Here is a 19,875-nt window from a genome sequence, read left to right as displayed (position 1 = left end):
GCAAAATAGCTGGAGCAGATTCTACTCGACCCATGCAAGCAGGAGAGAAAAAATTTGTTTTCTCTTATCTTGCCTAGGTTTATTCTCCCTTATGCATGCAGATGCTCCCACGGCATGTGCTGATACATTTATTCTTGCTACATGCAATTGAAGCAGGAAATCACCCTTCCTTACACATGCATGCATGCATTCATGGATTTTAAATGTCATTCAGGAATGTTTTGAGATTTTATGATCATTCAAGAGATGAGACACATGCCTCAAATAGCATTGCCTTCATTATATGAATTTTATTTTGAAAGAAGTAGCAAAAGAATAAGCATGACTCATATTTTTCCTGCTGTTATTCCACTTTGAGATAGGAAGAGCAGATCTGCGGTGAATAAATTGTTCTGGTATTGTGAATATCACCTCACTCAAGAGGTCTGCTCTCATGTGCACTGTAATGTTGGAGAAATCTTCTGATAAAGGATGCAGCTTCCAGCCCTGGTCCCAGGCACCTGGAAGTTCTGGAGCGAAGTTCAGCGCTGAGGTCTCCATGGTGCATTAGGCTTTTTCAGGGGCCTACGAAGCATACCTATTGAGAGAGCCAGGGTGGTGTAGTGGTTTGGGAGGTGGACTTAGACCTGGAAGATCCAGGTTTGAATCCCACCTCAGCCTCGAAGCTTCTTGGGTGACCTTGGGCCTGTCACTTTCTTTCAGCCTCACCTATTTCACAGGGTTGTTGTGAGGACAAAAAGGAGGGGAGCAGCAGTGTACACCGCCCTTGGTGGTATAAAAATGTGAAAAATAAATAAATATTGCAGATGGGGTGTGGGGAATACCAGTAGTGTAAATCTCTTGGCTGATGTGTACACTGGTTTTCAGGGATCCACCCAGCAAAATGTACTCTGGTGGGCATGGGCCTTCAAATAGAATCTAATCTAGGAATCTAGACACTACCCTGGCAACTTCCATGGATAGGTATAATGGAAATGCACAAGATTTTTCTTGTTTTTTAGAATAAAGATTTTTCAGAAGTGTCTTCTACCACTGTCTTCTGCCTCGTGAGGTAAATCTTGCCTCACAAACCTTATAGAATTCTTTGAAAATGTCAGCAGGCATGTGGATGCGGGAGAACCCGTGGACATTATATATCTGGACTTTCAGAAGGCGTTTGACACGGTCCCTCACCAAAGGCTACTAAAAAAACTCCACAGTCAGGGAATTAGAGGACAGGTCCTCTCATGGATTGAGAACTGGTTGAAGACCAGGAAGCAGAGAGTGGGTGTCAATGGGCAATGTTCACAATGGAGAGAGGTGAAAAGCGGTGTGCCCCAAGGATCTGTCCTGGGACCGGTGCTTTTCAACCTCTTCATAAATGACCTGGAGACAGGGGTGAGCAGTGAGGTGGCTAAGTTTGCAGATGACACCAAACTTTTCTGAGTGTTGAAGACCAGAAGTGATTGTGAGGAGCTCCAGAAGGATCTCTCCAAACTGGTAGAGTGGGCAGCAAAATGGCAGATGCACTTCAATGTCAGTAAGTGTAAAGTCATGCAATTGGGGCAAAAAAAATCAAAACTTCACATATAGGCTAATGGGTTCTGAGCTGTCTGTGACAGATCAGGAGAGAGATCTTGTGGTGGTGGTGGACAGTTTGATGAAAGTGTTGACCCAATGTACAGCGGCAGTGAAGAAGGCCAATTCTATGCTGGGGATCATTAGAAAAGGTATTGAGAACAAAACGGCTAATATTATAATGCAGTTGTACAAATCAATGGTAAGGCCATACCTGGAGTATTGTGTCCAGTTCTGGTCGCCACATCTCAAAAAAGACATAGTGGAAATGGAAAAGGTGCAAAAGAGAGCAACTAAGATGATTACGGGGCTGCGGTACCTTCCTTATGAGGAAAGGCTACAGCATTTGGGCCTCTTCAGCCTAGAAAAGAGACGCCTGAGGGGGGACAAGATTGAGACATACAAAATTATGCAGGGGATGGACAGAGTGGATAGGGAGATGCTCTTTACAATCTCACATAACACCAGAACCAGGGGACATCCACTAAAATTGAGTGTTGGGCGGGTTAGGACAGACAAAAGAAAATATTTCTTTACTCAGTGTGTGATTGGTCTGTAGAACTCCTTGCCACAGGATGTGGTGACGGCATCTGACCTGGATGCCTTTAACAGGGAATTGGACAAGTTTATGGAGGAAAAATCCGTTACGAGTTACAAGCCATGATGTGTATGTGCAACCTCCTGATTTTTGAAATGGACTATGTCAGAATGCCAGATGCAAGGGAGGGCACCAGGATGCAAGTCTCTTGTTATCTGGTGTACTCCCTGGGGCATTTGGTGGGCCGCTGTGAGATACAGGAAGCTGAACTAGATGGGCCTATGACCTGATCCAGTGGGGCTGTTGTTATGTTCTTGATATCCCTCAAGGAGATAGGGTGTGATGTCAACAGTGGCCAATTGGTCTGGCAGGCAAGCATGAGGTTAAAACCTTGGCTTTTAGCAGTGGGTGTGCTGCACAGCTGCAGCCACTAGAGGCAGCCAGATCATTACAGGATATAAGCAGAACCTGGAGCAGGGAGAGTGTGTGGGTCAGGGTCTAGGAGAGGAGGGGTAAAGGGGGTAATTTGTACCTGGGCCCAGGAGCCAAAGGAAGGGGCCCAGAAATTTCCTGGGATCTTACATAAGAACAGCCCCACTGGATCAGGCCATAGGCCCATCTAGTCCCGCTTCCTGTATCTCACAGTGGTCCACCAAATGCCCCAGGGAGCACACCAGATAACAAGAGACCTCATCCTGGTGCCCTCCCTTGCATCTGGCATTCTGACATAACCCATTTCTAAAATCAGGAGGTTGCGCATACACATCATGGCTTGTAACCTGTAACGGATTTTTCCTCCAGAAACTTGTCCAATCCCCTTTTAAAGGCATCCAGGCCAGTCGCCATCACCACATCCTGTGGCAAAGAGTTCCACAGACCAACCACACACTGAGTAAAGAAATATTTTCTTTTGTCTGTCCTAACTCTCCCAACACTCAATTTTAGTGGATGTCCCCTGGTTCTGGTGTTATGTGAGAGTGTAAAGAGCATCTCCCTATCCACTCTGTCCATCCCCTGCATAATTTTGTATGTCTCAATCATGTCCCCCCTCAGGCATCTCTTTTCTAGGCTGAAGAGGCCCAAACGCCATAGCCTTTCCTCATAAGGAAGGTGCCTCAGCCCCGTAATCATCTTAGTTGCTCTCTTTTGCACCTTTTCCATTTCCTTTTCCACATTTTCCTATCTACTCAGACTTGTTGCCTGCACGGGATGCTGGGGACACTACCACAAGCGTGCAACTTCAGCTACTGGCAAGCCATATATGCTGGACTGAAAAATGCATACATGACACTTCTTAACACAGTGTCAAATCTGGGAGGAAACTGGCCTGCTACAGTAGCTCTTGTGCTTGTGGATCTCCTTGCCATGAAGGAGTGTATAGGAGCTCAGGGAGACAGCTATGGGGCTACAGTTGCTGCACAAACAAGTGTTAGTATGCACCGGACACTTTGAAGTCTAATGTGAGCCTAAATATAATGATGCTAATTTTCTGCATGATTTTCTATATTTAAAAGATTTTAGAGAGATGAGTGTGTTTGGTTTTCTGTATTTCTGTATGCCACATGGGTCTCTCCCCTCCCCTCTACCCTGTTTTGCCCCTCCCTGCCCACATTCTGGTCACCTGTCACCACTGTCCCCTGCTCTGTTTCACCCCCCCTTTGCAAAGGGGCCCCCCAAAAATTTTGTACCCCCTGATAAAATTCCTCTCAGGGGCCTTGGTGTGTGTGTAGAAGGCAGCAGCTTGGAGAGGCTGAGAGAACAGAAGGCAGAAGCTTGGCGGAAAGAGGATGGACAAACTAAATGGACTGACTGATGGACTGAATGAACGGAGATTGCTGGAGATGGGTTTGTGGCTGCCATGGGAACCAAGGTCTTCCTGCAGCAGCTGGAGAAGCTGCTGGCGGAAGACTGGAGGAAGGAGGAACACTGCAGATTGAACAGGCGAGCTATCCTGATGGAGAGATCCAGCAGTACTTTCTGCAGGATTAGGGCTATTTTGAGTGAAGAGGGAAACTAATTAGCTAAAAGTGGGCATAAGTTCTCTAGACCAAGTTTAGAAAGGGAATTTGGCAAAACAATAGGCATATCTGCATCTACAACTTACTGTACTTGTGGAAGCCACCACGGTATTTCTCATAAGCTAGAAGTTAGGAGAAATTTGGGAATATAGTTTAAACCATAATCAAATAGTAGCTTAGGTACTCTTTGACTCTGGGAAACGTGTATATTGTGACTGAGAAAATACAGCAACATTCCCCAAACCAATACAGATTTTAACTAGCGTGCTATATACTACCCTTCTCTCTTATTTCCTAGGGATCATATAGTTTACCCAGCTGCAATTTAAGCATTCCCCAAGCAGCCTGTTGTATTTCTAATAACTTTTTCTGTATTCTGGAACAATGTGACTTCATAGCAGTAGCACGATTAATGTCAAAAGAACCCAAGAAAGTCACTTGCCTGAAGGTGTAAAATAACATCTATTCATCAAAGTCAACTTTGGTTTTTTTCTCAAGCAGTCACCACTGCAAGTTTATATTTCTAAGCAGTGGTAGAAAGACCTTTGGTGACATTGTTACGGAATATTTTGATAAAGCTGCCAGTGCTCTGCACAATGTATTTCTTGCCTGACTTACCGAAATGCAAAATGGCACATTTCGAGGTGTGCATAACTTCCATAGATTTTGGTTCAGGAAGCCATCTTCTTTGTGTACACAATTATTCTTAGCCGGGAAAAAGATAATCATTTAACAATATAATATATAGTTGTTCAGCTTCTTTAATGATACTAACAGCCCAATCCTAGGTATGCCTACTCAGAAGTAGGTCCTAGTCAACTCTGCAGAATTTACTCACATGTAATTGTGTATAGTAGTGGATTTCAAACTTTTAGCACCGGGACCCAATTTTTAGAATGAGAATCTGTCAGGACGCACCAGAAGTGATGTCATGACCAGAAGTGACATCATCAAGCAGGGAAATTTTTAACAATCCTAGGCTGCAATCCTACCCACACTTACCCAAGAGTAAGTCCCATTGACTATCATTGTTCAAAGCATATACATAGTAGTCTGTTAAAAGTACAGATCTGTAACATTTCCCCAGATGCAGTCACATACCATGGTAGCATCAAGTCTAATAAAAATAAAATATTGAAATGAATGGGGACCCACCAGAAATTGGCTCACAACCCACCTGGTGGGTCCTGAACCACAGTTTGAGAAACTGGTGTATAGGATGTCAGTCCTAATTCCTTGGTTCATGTTTGTAAATCCTTAGGAGGATGTGTTGAAACATTTTAAGCTCTTAGCTTGGTGTCATGCTCCTATGCTTATCTACAACCCACTTAAGCCTAAAGCCCAGGTTTCTCCCCATTCCTGAGAGTTTTCACTCTTTGGGATGCACAGGAGTTCTGAAGTACAAGAAAAAGAGGGTGGGTGAAATAGTCGTAACTCAGTAGTGCAAATGCATTCTGAATTATGGCTTCCTCCTATTTAGCAACCAATCTAGAATAACTAAACTAATTACTGCTCAAGGCAGTAAGTCTAAAAAAGCTATATTTTTCTTCCCTTCCCATCTGCTTAGGATAAAAAAGTTTTCCTTCCTCTTCCTTCTCTCCCACTCCTTCTTGTTAGTACCTGACCAGTTTCTCTCTTAATGCATGGACATGCGAGCTTTGGTAACTCCTGGGGACAGGCCTGTAATTGTAATGCATTATCCACTGCAGGAAAATAATTTGTAGTGGTTAAGAGATGCTACAGAAGTTCATTAGGTATACATAGCAACATTGTGGCTTGGCAGAGCTTGGCATCAGCTGTGAATGTGGAACTCCCCAGCTGAACTCATGTAGCACATCCATTTCATTTTATTTCACAGGGTTGGTAATATCCCTGCTTCTCAACAGGCTCTGCTGAAGCAGGATTTGTGTGTGGGCTGAGAAGGGCAAGTGAGACCTTCCTTCCCTGAGGCCTTTAGGCTTTTGTCAGCAAAACTCGGCTGAGGGAAACTGTAATGAAAACCAACACTCTTTGTAAAAGCTTTGAAAATAAAAACTCAGATGCCAAAAAAGGGAGGCAGAAGCAGATGTTCAAGTATTTGACCATGTAACTATACATGTAATATGTTGGGGTCATGTGCAACATAAGACGGCTCTGTGCAATGTTAACCTAAGTCCCTGCTTTTGTGGGACTGACTTTTCATGCTATAAAGAAGCACTTCCTTTTCTTCTTGCTTTGGTGTTAACCACCAGGGCTGTCCCAGCCACATGATGACAATATGCAAGCTGTTGGCAAGAGCTGCCTCAGCTCCAGAGGTGGGGTAGCTCATATGTCTCTTCATGGGGAAGTACACTAGTACAGTACTCCTTTGCTATGGAAAGGCAGCAGAGGAAAGAGACAGTGATGCTTATGCATCCTATTTGGATCACAACATACCTCATAACATACCATGTGCATATAGTTGCATGACTCAAAGCCATATTTCAATTTCTGAGAACTCATATTGTTTCCACATAGAGAGTTTGTGTACAGCATGGTTTCCCTGTAAGGGGGGTGGATGTGTGTGTTTGCATGTGTGTCAGATGCATAGAAGCAGGCCAGGAATTCTTGGTCTTCTGGCACACCTTACCTCATAAAAGAGGACTTCTACTGAGCTGCATTATATATGTATGGTTGGGTTGTACTGGAGGACCTGAGAGTGGCTTGACATTCAGCGTCTGACAGAATATTTTATCTGCTAGTAGCTGTAACACGAATCTAGGTTTGTTAAGGGCTGTTTCTAGCAATCATTTTTCACTGTAAGATGCAATCTGACAGGAAAAAAAAATATAGATCTTGACAGATCTATATCTTGACAGATGAGAAATCACTCTGGTGTGCATTTGGCCTATCAGTCAGGTTTGCCTGCACTGAACTTAAAGCTTCACTTAAAATTTGAGTATCATAACATTTCTCTGAATTCAGTATTAATACTATTTTCCATTGCATAAGACTTCTTCAGATACAGAGCTGAAGAAACAAACATGTCTCACTGGGAATTACTACTCCATAATGTACTTTTCTGACTACAGTATTCACTAAAGGGAAGCAGATAAGAATTTATTCAGGGGAAAAATTTACATTGAGTCCGTTCACACACTAAGGACCCAATCCTAAGGGCGCATTATGCCTGCAGAATGTGTGTCCACCGGCACAGAGTGCTTTCTGGCTGTCTCAAATGTGACACAGCCAGTGAGCACAGCCTGGCTGCTGCCAGAAATGACAAGCGGCTAGGTCTACAAGGCGACAGACTGCAGACACTCAATAACTCGGGTAAGGGGTTGGAAGGAGGTGGGGATAGGAAATGGAATAAATGAGGTGGCGACAGGGTGGGTAGGAGGGCAGATCAGGCCCAGGAACGGAGAGGTGGGAGTACCTCTCAAATCCTGACACCCTTCCTAGGCTTGATCCGCTTTCACAGATCAACGTGAACTTGCACTGGTGCAGGTCCAAGTAGACCCACCAGACCCATAGGGACTTACCCTGTGGGAGCCTCTGGAGGTCGAAACTTTCCTTGCAGGATTCGGACACTGTTGGCACGGCTAAATCACCATGCAGAGAGTTGTGGTGGATTGGGCTGTAAGGGTGCAATCCTATACACACTTACATGGGAGTAAATCCCATTGATCTGAACAGAACTTCTGGATTTGCATGCATTGGATTGCACTGTTAATATTTCTGATCCTTCATACCATGGTGTAGAAAATTGATACCATGCTCAGGTTTGCATGCTCTCTTCACTGCATATACCCATCTTATTACTCTCTGGTTCTGAGAAACCATACTATATTGTCACTTCCCAACAGGCAAACTGGTTTATGCTTGCTGCCCGGAACAGGACTGGAAACCAGTTACAAATAATGGTTTGGTTTTGTTTCCTTTTTTCTTTCAGTCGTTGTTTGGAGTGCAAACACAAACCATGCTTCTAACGTAGTGATGCGTGTTGATGTGTTTGAGCTTGAAAAAAGTAATTGAATTGAAGTGTGCAAGGGGAACACAGTCTAACCATCAGCATGTTACTAATCTATTTCCTATTGTTACTGTTTATTGTCACTGATAAATACATTGTCTGAACAAACCTAATAGTTTGGATGCATAGAATAGGGGTTTCCTGATACCTCCTCCATATGAAGCATGACATGGGGAGCTGCTGCTGGTATAGGGGGAAGTCTGTGGAAATCCCAGTTCTCTTGTATGAGCAGAAGTGCTATTTGGCTCAAGCAAACATATTCAGGATTTGATCCAATGTACTTCAAGTTGATTATCTTTTCAGCAGGAAGATTTTATGTACAGTAAAAAGACTATGTCCTGAATGACAAAAAGTTAAGGGAACCTATAAAGTCAGACCATCAATGAACTAAATTATGAAAAATAAATTGTGGCCAGCTTTTCGTTAACACAAAACTTTCCAGAAAATCCATATGTCTAATGGGTGATATGCTGTTGCTCACTATAACAACCTGACCTATTGGTGAAAATGAACAAACGGAAACCATCTGGAACTGCATTGGGTGTATAGAAGAAGTCAGCCCACTTTTGGGCCTGATGCCAGGCATTCTACAGCCAAAGCGGATAATAGATTCTGTGGAAAAAAAAATGTGAAATACAGCCTTGAAAGCATGGCTTGAATCTGATCTGATCTCTGTGTCTATGTCCATCTGTCTAGTTTTACTATATTGTTGTAAAGTAGACAAATTAAAACTGCTTGTTACAGGTAAGTTCCAAAATATACAATACTATATAATGTAGTAAGTATTCCATATAGAACCACAACCCAACTCAGACCGTTGTCACTGTCCCTGCTTCTCTTTAGCAGCGTAATAGTGCAGCCAGGAGGTGAGGGTGTCAGTGGAATAGAGACTGCAGAGAGTCAAGCTAGTAACCTGTCATTACAAGTAATAGAACTTATGCATCTCCTCTCCCCAATCAAACTATTTCTGTAGACTCTTGGCGAAGCATGAATGTGAGTTTGGATGCAATTCCATTTGGATGCAATTTGGATAACAAATTACATTTTGTCATTACACTTTGGGCATGAGCTAGTTTTGGTCAGAAGTCACAGTCAAAGCCAGTACATGCAGAACTCATAGAGGTGGAAATCAAGTGAGAATGTGAACTATTTCTGTACAGTATCAGGCTCATTGGTTTTCTTTTTTTTTTTAATCAAGAAAATTAACTACATTTTTTAGATTGTTTACAATAGAGCCTTAATTGTGAGTTACATGCATTAAAAAGAAGTCAAATATAGGAGCTATGTGTTCAGAGTCTGTAATGTCCTCACACTGGAATTGTTAGTACATATGCAGTGCTTTGTATGCTTCCTACTGTCCTGTTTTTGAATACTCAAAAATAAGAGAAAGTCTTTTTAAGATTTCATGTGGTATTGGAACATTCTGACTCATACTATATGCTCCAGGTGAAATAAAATTCTGTATGCTTTTTTAAAAAAGGAATCTATTTCAAATTTGAAACCTCTTTGCAGTTGGCATCCCAAGCAAATCTCAAGAGTTCTACTGTTTTGGTCACAAGTTCACATAAGCTGTAGCAACTAAGATTACTGCCAACACTGCATGAGTAGGAGGGTGGAGGATCTCCCTTTCTTTTATTTGTGAAGTCTACGTGGGCATTTGTATTTCTGAAGCCTTAGTGAAGAGTATAGAGACTTCCCATTACACTTACAGCCTAATCCTATTTTTCCCCCTCTGTCAATGCAGCGATGGCAAAAAAATGGGTACCGCTGCAACCTGCAGGGTAGGAAAGTTGCAGAGGTTTCCTCTGGGTAAGAGAACATTTGTTCTCTTTACAATGCAGAGGCTATGCAGAGGGTCCACTGAGACCTGCAGTAGCAAATTCACTGGTGCAGGTCAGTAGACCCATGCTGCAGGATCAGGTCTGGGAAGGAAGCTGGGGTCAGCAAGTACCCCTGCCAGCAAACCTGCATCCTTCATGGACCAATCTGCCTATCCCTGCGCCTGTTGCCACCTTGGTCCCTGTCTCCCCTCCCCCATCTCTGCCTCAAAGGTCCTCTGGGAGCCTCTTGCAGGTGCAGGAAGCCTCTGTCACTTCTGTGGCACGTGAGTTCATTCACTGCCTGAGTGTATTTTACCACTGCCGTAAGGCAGTCTATGCTGGCAGAGCGTGTAGCATACCTGAACATCAGCATTCCGCCCTAATAGGATTGGGCTATTAGTTGTACATGAGGCAAAGGTTGGACCAGTAATTAGTACCTTGCCCATCTAACCCTTTGGGAATTCAAAAACATTGAGTAAGGTATGCACTTATGCATTACAGGCAATCAGTGTTGGGGGAGGGATACATTATTGCAATTGTTTTGTGTTATATTGAAAAACACTCCACCATACAAAGTATTACCAGTGGGAATTGTTGTGATGTGTTGGTTAGGAGTGTAAATGTGTGTTCCCAGTTCAAATCTTGCCTCAGCCATGAATCACTAGTTGACCTTATGCAAACTGCTTCTCACATTCTCAGGTGCGCCCCCCCCCCAAAATGGAATGAAAAAGAGCATTAGATAGGGTCATGATCTTCCATGATTCTCTCAGTCTGTCTCTCCAGCATGATGCAAGAAAACAGATTGTGACGGATATATGGTCATGTCTTTTATCATTATCTTTGCTTTCACTTTCAGGAGCTGGAATTTTCCAATCTGTTTGCAGTCCTGCATTGTATTCACTCCTTTTTTGCTGCCAAAGTGGCATGTTTGGACCCACTCTACGTCGGCAGCCAAGCCACAGCTTCAGCTGCTGGTGCTGCTACTACAGCCGCTGTTGCGACGACTTCTGGCACTAGCAAACTAAAGTATACGACTTGATGCCTCCCTTTTCCGCACTTGCCACTTTCCAGGAGAGCATAACACGATGTATAAATATTAATCAAACTAGTCCCTTGGACCACAGAAAGCATGAGAACCAACTCAAGAGATGACTGCAGTTTTCAGCCGAGTTATGGTCACTTGGGATCCTAAATAAATCTCAGTTTTGCAAGATATCAGTACACAATCCAAGCAGAAATCCCTGAAGTGGATGAAGATGTTTTTTCTGTATAATCCAATTGTTCTTGGAAGCAGAACAAAAAAAAAAAAATGACAGAATGCTCCACTTAAGTATTTAATACAGTTTTCAAGTCTCCATAATACACAGAGAACTGCTGTTTTCTTCTTTCCAGACTTTTTATATGACAACACCGCACTCTGGATCTGAACTGATGTCCTCTTGTTGGACTAGAAATGACATAATTGCCAGCAAGAGGCAAACAGCATATCACAGCAAGCAAGTGAACGTGAAAAGATGCTATTGTAGCTCTTTAGAAAAGAAAGCACCTTAAGTACCATTGCAAACTCATATTTGTGCCCTTTCATGGATTCATATTATAGGATGATGCTCATTCTTGAATTTTTTTTCATTCAGTTGTTGTAACAGTAATGTTAAAAGTATAGCCATATTAGTCCAGGTTGTTTTTTTATTTACAAAGAAGTACACATAATGAAGCCATTTGGTATTTTGAAGCCTATCCTACTTAAGCCTCTTAGATCTAATTTTCACAGACATCCTAACCCTCTTCTGAAGTATTCTGATTATGGAGAGGGTCATATTGCTCAGGGGCAGTGGGAATACACCAGAAAGCCCTGTCCCTGCACTGACACTCATACTCTGCAGTTCAGAGCATTTGCATGGATAAGTGCTGTGTCCAGAGAGAGAAACTCTCCATGGAGTCCCTTTGAGTCATTCCCCTGATACAGCATTTATCCGTGCAAACACTGTGATTAAGGAACTGGGGCTATGGGCCATGTCTGCACTGGGGACTGGGCTTTCCAACACGTTCTCATCGCCCTTGAAAAAACGTTCCCTTTCTACCAAGGGTGCATGTCTGAAGAGGGTTCATCTAAGGTGCTAAACTTGTAAATGGTATGTACTGCCTCAGGCTGCAGGAGGGCAGTCAGAAAATCCAGTGCTTGCCATAGAAAATAGATAAAGCTTTGCATATAGAAAATTAGGTGTCAGTAAGAATAATTGTAGATATCCTCCTATCTGACATGCTAGTTTTCTAAATGTAACTATTCTTTCATGGGAAAGCATTTCATCACATGAGACCCAACCGGCAGCCTCAAGTAATACAGTCCACACATAGGTTTACTGCCTCTTCTGTTATTTGTGACAACTAGGCCTTAACAATGGAATTGTTCCATTGAACTAATGGAACTATATAGAAGTAGCGGCTTGAGGATCACGGCCTTAAACTCACAAGACATCGTCTTTCTGAATACAGATTTTCTTTTGATAGTGCAGATCTGTTGCATTCAGTATGGTTTTAATTATGAATTAATTACAAGCCAATGTTAAAGCTGTTTAATTATGTCTTTTGTTATTCAGTTTTATAGAGGAGTGTCTTAATCTACCAGGCTTTGTTCTCCAATCCCCAAGTATGATCATCTGTTGCAGGCACAATAAAGGTCGCACAAGGCTTCACTTTTAAATCTGATGTTCACATTACCAACAGGAAACAAAGAAATGCAACTCATTAGGCTTTGCAGTTTTAATTAATGGCCACTCAAAATGACCTTACAGAAGCAAGGTTTATGACAAGTTAGATGAATACAAGCTTCCACATTAGTAAAATTTGAAAAAGCATTGGAAAAAAACTGAAGATGTGTTAGGGAAAATGAACCCCCTTATGGCAAGGTCATTGACTTTACATATGTCTTTTTTAAGACTTTCATGTTATGATGAATGTAGAGCTGAAGAAGCTTGTAACTCTTGATCAACAATATATAAAGATAGTATACTGTATCACACTGATCAGGTTCCAAAGAGCCATTATAAAATAACTTTAGTTTTGCACTGAACAGAATGGGCACCATGAACTGTGTTTAAACCAAGTTCAAATTAATTCAGTTAAGTGTGCTGAGCCAAACAGATTTCTTCCAGGTGCCCTGAGACATGGAAATGTACAGGAAGATCAGCCTGTGCAGTGCACAAGCTTTCACCCTTCCCCCCGGATGAATTATTGGCATGGCAGTTTGGAGTTTTAGAAGTTTAAAAGCTCAGTTATCTATATTAAAATCCATCTGTACACAAATAAAGGGGCTCTCTAGCTTAGGGTGCATATCAACAAACATGGCCCAATGCAAAGTAATGGGGAATAGCATTGCTATAATAGGAACTTGCCACTCAAAATACTTATCTAATATATCCAAGTAGCATACAAAAATTTCATTGAAGGATGAAATTGTGCAGTATTTTTTTTTTTTTGTAATTAGGAGTTCTGATGAAATGGGGAAGAAAACAAAAAAGCCACCGTTATGTAAAAAAAACACCAAAAAACTATGTATTTTATGCTGGCGGGTCCAAAATATCTATATAGGTAATACAGCAGTTTACAACATGAATAGGTTTTGAGCTTTCCATCAAGGTGGTGGAAATAGCCATAAGGCAGGGCCAGGGCTAAAATAGCTGTTTCCGCTCCCACAGTAGGCTTGTTTCTAGCTCAGTGCAATGTTTTTATTTATAACAGCAGCTTCTCTCAACATCACAGCCAGCTTCTGAAACATCCCTGAGTTTGCCTAATAGCATGATGGGGAGGCATGCTGCTCAAGTAAAACAAATCTAAACGCCATTGGGTTTGCTTTAAATATTTGGGCTGCTGGAATTGTCACTTGTGTGGCAGGAAAAGTTTGAGCATTCAGCACCTCAAGGATCATGACTTGGTGAGCCAGGCAATTTTGTATGTTCTGCATAATCGTTTCACTCCTTTGGGAAAGGAGAAGGTTCCTGCACATCTGATGAATGCATGGTTTTCCCAGCTTACATGAGATATCCTTGTGGTGCCATGCATGGGAACTCCAATACATGAAAGGCATTACCACAAGTCCAAATATCTGAACTAAGCCTTGGATGCACAAAACTACTGCCATCATTCTTGCATCCTGTATAAGCATTTGGCACACGCGACACTTGTGCACGGATTGTAGCAGCAGCAGTCCTCTGCAATATTTGGGGCAGGAGTGTATGTCAGAGGTCAAGACCCTGCTTTCCAGGCAGAAAGTCTCAGGTTCAATCTCCAGATAAGACAGAGTCTGAAACTGGAGAGCCACTGCCAGCCAATGTTGAAAATATGGTCCGTGATGGACCAGTGGTCTGGTTCAATATACAGCAAGTTCCTTTGTTCCCATGTAATGTTGCAGAACTCCTGCACCACAGAACAGAGCAATCCTATGCATGTCTACTCAGAAGTAAGTCCCGTTATAGTTTTCAGAATAATAATTTGCAAAGGGCTGTTTAAGATATAATCTATATAAGGGCGTAAATTTAGATTACTAAAATATAAAATTGTAAGTAATTAGACTATTCTACTTCGCTCATGCTACACTATTAGGGGTTTTCTTTATATTTTTAATCTATTTTTCAGTGTTTGTTTTCCTTTTTTATTTTACTGTGTGTTTTTTCTCTCTTTTTATTTATTATAATAATAATAATTGAAAAAATGAAAAAAGAAGTCCCATTATAGTCAATGGAACTTACTCCCATGTAAGTGTGGATAGGATTGCAACCTCAGTGTAACAACCTTGCACAAGATCTTGCTACTTGTGCAAGATCATTTCTGATTGAAGAAGGCACCTCTAGATGCCACCCACTGTGTTGGGTACACTATGCCAATTACTGTTGTAAATCCTTTTTATTTTGTTTTCAGTTACAATTGGAGAGCTCTTTGCCTGAGGGCACATGATACAAGATTAAGGACCCAATCCAACTTTGCAGCACTGATGCAGCCACAATGCAGCTCTGAGATAAGGGAACAAACTTTCCCTAATCTTGAGGAGGCCTCTGTGATTGCCCACCCACTACAGAATGCAGCATGTGCCCCGTTGGCATAGCTGCATCAGTGCTGCAAAGTTGGATAGGATTGGGGCCTTAATAATAATAATATACAGTATTTATATACCGCCTTTCTTGGTCTTTATTCAAGACTTTATTCAAGGCGGTTTACACAGGCAGGCTTATTAAATCCACGCAGGGATTTTTACAAATTGAAAGAAGGTTCTCTCTTTCAAGAACCACCACATTCAAGATGTTACACTCCGATCTGGTTTAACATTCTGCAGCCTTAGGCTGCAACCCTAAACACTCTTGGTAGGGTGCTGAACTCTTGAGCTCAGTGAGATTTACTTCTGAGTAAACATTGTAATTCTTAGATCTGTTGGCATAGCTGAGTCATCTAAAGCTTAGGAATACTGTACAGATACTCCAATATGTTCCATATATCCAGAAGGCCCTGCTGTGAAACCAGGAGTATAAAACAACGTCTTACCGACTGGCAAGCCAGGCACAGTGCAGAGTATGCTTTTATTGCGTTTACTTATAGCGCACTGAAGAATGGCTAAGTTACCTGAGTTACTGTGTAATTTATGAGAGACTTAACAATCATTAATGGAAATTAATATGATTGTGCCTTAATGTTGCAATCCTAGCCACATTGACCTGGGAGTAAGTCCCATTAAACTCAGTGTGGCTTACTTTTGAGAAGATGTGCCTAGAATTGCATATAAAAATACCAAGAGTCAATGGGCAGCACAATTACAGTAATTCCCAAATGAATACTTTCTTACAGTGGCATCCGCTATAACTGTAGGGTCTTATTTTATGTAACCTGAAATGGTCTACTTTTTGAAGCCAAAAGCAAAGTTCCTGACACTAAGCCCATAAGACAATGTATATTACAGATTGATCTCATATATGAGATCCTAATGAGAGAGTGCAATCCTAATGTAGTGCAGTGACTATTGGTCCATCTAGCACAGCATTGTCTGTTCAGATTGACAGCTAATATATCTATGACTTCAGGCACAAGTCTTTTCCCATCCCTGCTTTCAGAGATAATGGAAATGAGATCTGGGACCTTCTTGATGTAAAGCAGGAGCTGACCCACTAAGCTAAGGTCTTGTCATCATGAGCCTATGTCCCAGTTAAGTTGAGTTAAAGGATAGTGATTGCTCTTAAACTTGAAAATGTCTGTTGCAGAATCAGAGAATAATATAGAATTTTGCTTTTTTTTACCATTTTTAAACCATGCTTCCCCAATTCTCCTTTCTTTCCAGTGAATGTAGTAGTTGCCTATAAGTACAGTATTGTAATATATTACACAGAAACATATTCTGATATTTACTGAACTACTGAATAATACAAAACTGAGCTAAATTGTGGGATCACCTATGAAAATAGCAACACGCAGTTATATATGAGATGAGTCTCATAAATATTGTAAAACCAGACGTAGGTTTTGTTCTTCCCCTAAATGGCTATTGTGACGCCCTCAGAGCTGCAGGCCTCAGAAAAGCCTCTGGTTGGGTTTGGAGGTGGGGGAGAGGGCAGATGATGAAATCAGCAGATGCCAAACCCACAGATGATGCAGGCCCCCTGTACGTAGAAGAGAGAATTTTCACAAGAATCAGTAGAATCCTATGCAAGTTTTCTCAGAAGTAAGTCCCACTTAGTTCAATGAGACTTACTTTTAAGTAAGTGTGTATAGGATTACAGCCTAAACAGGGGACTCACTGAGCTTAGGCATGTAGCTAAAGTGCCTCTGAATTAACAAGGAGATTCTAAAGTTTTTCTGATGCATTCACTGTCCTTAGAACCTAGCCTATTTTTAATAAAAGTTAAATTGGCTATCATAGTGTGGAATATCTTGAAAAACCAGATTTTGCAATGTGATTTATCGGTACACTTGGGATCCCATCATGAGAGTTAGAGAGCTTTATTTAAAAAAAAAAACAACCATTACTTCAAATGTGGATAAACAAATTAAGTATGCTTTTATTTAGCTAGTGATGGGAATTGCTGTCTCACTAGAGCTCTTCCAACTGAACTGTAACCAGCCAGTTTCATGACTGTACCTTAGGTTATTTTGGGTTGTTTTACATGCAACTCACAGAGGAATGTGCCTAAAAACAAACAAAAGAAAAATCCAAAATTGTTCTGAACGTGTCAATTGAAAAGGAAAAGGAAATAAATGATAAAATATTTTCCAACTCTCATCAAAATAAGTAGCCTTGCATGAGCATCTGTGTGTATGTTCCATTTCTGAGCCTCTTCTTTTCCCCATGTGCATCCTGAAAAGATAAGTGCCGCTCAATTTTGTGCAGTAGTGGAGCCAGTAATGCTTTTCAATGCCATACTTGTCTCCTGATGCCACTCAGTACCAGCACTAAGCTTTGAAAGGTCTTTTCCTTGCCACTGGTTTACAGAATTGCTGCCTTTGGGGCATTCATCTGGTTAAAGGTGCTGTGCGCTGACAGAGCAGGGAGTGGAAAGGGGTGTTCAAAAACAAAGCAAAGAAAATGGGGGCACCATCAGGATTTTAGGAGAATATTGAAAGGTCATCATCATCATCATCATCATCATCATCATCATCATCTAAACTGCTTCTTAGTCAAAACTTTACAAAGCAATTCACAAAAACTAAATAAACAAAGAAATAAATGTTTTCCTGTCCCCAAAGAGCTCGCAATCTCAAAAAAGATGCATAAGTAACACCAGCATGCAACCCCTAGAAAATGCTATACTGGAGTGAAGAGGGTCTGTTGCTCTGCCCCTGTAGAGGAGTACTACTTTATAAAGTTCTGACCCATTAGTAGGGGCATGATTAACTCTATTTTTAGATCCAGAGCCTATACCTATGGACTGTGAGCCAGAGCTCACAGTCCATAGGATTGGGCTCTGGATCTAAAAAATAAAGTTAATACAGTGTTGCAACTGCAGGGCTGGAGCTGCGCATTGTACAAGCACCGTAAAATGCTTTTTGGCACCCAGTGAGTAAGTAGTGCCTGGAGAAAGACCTGCACCACCCTGTGGGTGGTATATCCTACCTGATAGCTGCTGGTAGAGGTAAAGTTTGTACCTGGTAGGGAGAGGGTAGTCCAGAGGTGGGCAGGAGGTGTTTCTTGCCAAGGGGAAGGTGGAACAGAGGCCAATGGGTCCAAGAGGGGGTGGGTACAGTGGAATAGGCTTCCACTGCATCCTATCCCCCATTCTAGGCCTACCAGCATTACACCGGTCTTCTCAGTTCTGCACCAGCTCTGGCACAGATCCTAGTAGCCCCACTGAGCAAGCTGGGGCACCACAAGCCAGAAGACCTTCTGCCCGCTCAGTTTTACTGTGGACGTGGCAGCCTCGCCATACCAGCACTGCATAGGATTGGGCTGCCCCTCATTAATGGGATTAACTCCAGGCCTGTGCTCTAAGTATGGATATTTATGCATTTAAAGGCTGGCTGAATCATATTCAAGATGGCAACATTTATTTTCTCTAGTTTTCATTGCCAAAGACTTTTGGGGGATGCTAAAATAAAGGAATAACAATTTGGTATACAATGAAACCATATAAAAAATTATTGTAGATTTCATCAAAGCTATTCCAAAGGGATTTTTTTTTAAATTGGATTCCATCTGCACCCAGTTATACTGATAGCTGCCTCTGCTCCAATTTGTACACAGAGATTGCCCACCCACAAGGGTAATTCCGTCTAAGCCACAGATCTTTCTCTGTGTGCATGCTTTCTTTTTGTGACATAAACACAACAGCCCAAATAGTTGTGTATACAGTTATTTGAATCAGTGCACCAAACCATACATGTGCAAAGCTCTTTTTGAATTCAGTTAGACTAACCATGCACTTAAGTGAGCCCAGATTTCACTCAAGCAAATACTGAAATGATCAGAGCAAAAGATAACCTGAAATTATCATGCTTACAATAATTATCTATGAATGACCCTGTAAACATATGCTTATGTTTAAGCTTTGAGGTCCCCCCTAATGAATATTTCAAACTTATAACCTATTGTTTGGTCTAGAAGTCCTCAGACACTATTGAACAAGGTGAATATCAAATTTATTTCTATATTTTACGGTATATTTTACACTTGCTTTATTACATAAATATAACTAAGTAAAATATGTATATATTGGTTAAAAATGACTATTTTTACAGCAGATGCACAATCTTGATGTAGAGTAATAAATTCAGCCTAGTTAATTTTTTTTTTTTTTACTCCATCACATTTAAATCAGCAGCTTCTTCTCGCTTAGGATGTTGGTAATGTCTCATGTTTTAATTTGTGGTGGGGGGAAGGACAGAGCAGATGTAACAGAAAGCACTATATATTTTATAAATACTGAAGTTTAAAAAAGACCAGATTAAACTATCTTAATATTTATTTCATTTTTAAGTACGTTTGTGCTTGTTTGTAGTGTGTGCGTGACTCACAAATCACCTAGTTGTTTAAGAGCATCAATGTATCACTAATAAAACCCTTCCTTCTGTTTGGTTATGTTTCTTTAATTTGTAATCAAAAAATACATGAAAATAAAATACTTTTTTAATGACTAGTTTTCCATCTGGGCATATAATGGTGTGTATGTGCATAGTGTAAATTTAAAGTTGAATCTTATCCTGTGCTGTTTGTGAGCCTTGCTGAAGGCCATGTGGATTCCTGGATTCCTCCTGATCAAAACTTTAAGGGCTTTTAAAAAGTTCCTCAGCCAGAAGACTGGCTATCCCCTCATCTTAAGGAAGGACGATTGCCTCGATGTTACTGAAATCTGTATTCTCCTATGGTTCTTGCTTGCTTGCCAGACTGCCCTACTCAGAACCACTGAGAAGGGGAATTCACAGGTAAGTTCAAATGTTCCCTTTTCCTGGCTTTGGAAATATGAATCTTGGTGGGTCGATAAT

At 41.4% G+C, this 19,875-nt stretch overlaps 1 protein-coding gene across 9 annotated transcripts in view; it reads left to right on the top strand.

The window, feature by feature from the left end:
• Positions 1-19,529, top strand: part of SNTG1 (syntrophin gamma 1) — a 318,816-nt gene extending 299,287 nt beyond the window's left edge. For 8 of the 9 annotated variants that reach the window (XM_066626316.1, XM_066626306.1, XM_066626311.1 and 5 more), the window contains 2 exons: positions 7,938-7,994; positions 10,778-19,529. In XM_066626316.1, coding sequence (XP_066482413.1) covers positions 7,938-7,994; positions 10,778-10,960 — 240 coding nt within the window. In that variant the 3' untranslated portion in view covers positions 10,961-19,529. The remainder of the gene's footprint in view (positions 1-7,937; positions 7,995-10,777) is intronic. The other variant, XM_066626315.1, reaches the window with a different exon arrangement.
• Positions 19,530-19,875: the final 346 nt, after the last annotated feature.

Source organism: Tiliqua scincoides, chromosome 4, assembly GCF_035046505.1.
Source record: "Tiliqua scincoides isolate rTilSci1 chromosome 4, rTilSci1.hap2, whole genome shotgun sequence".
Classification (NCBI taxonomy): domain Eukaryota; kingdom Metazoa; phylum Chordata; class Lepidosauria; order Squamata; family Scincidae; genus Tiliqua; species Tiliqua scincoides.
The sequence above is the reverse complement of the archived record's forward strand: the minus strand, read 5'-3'. Positions and strand labels throughout refer to the sequence as shown.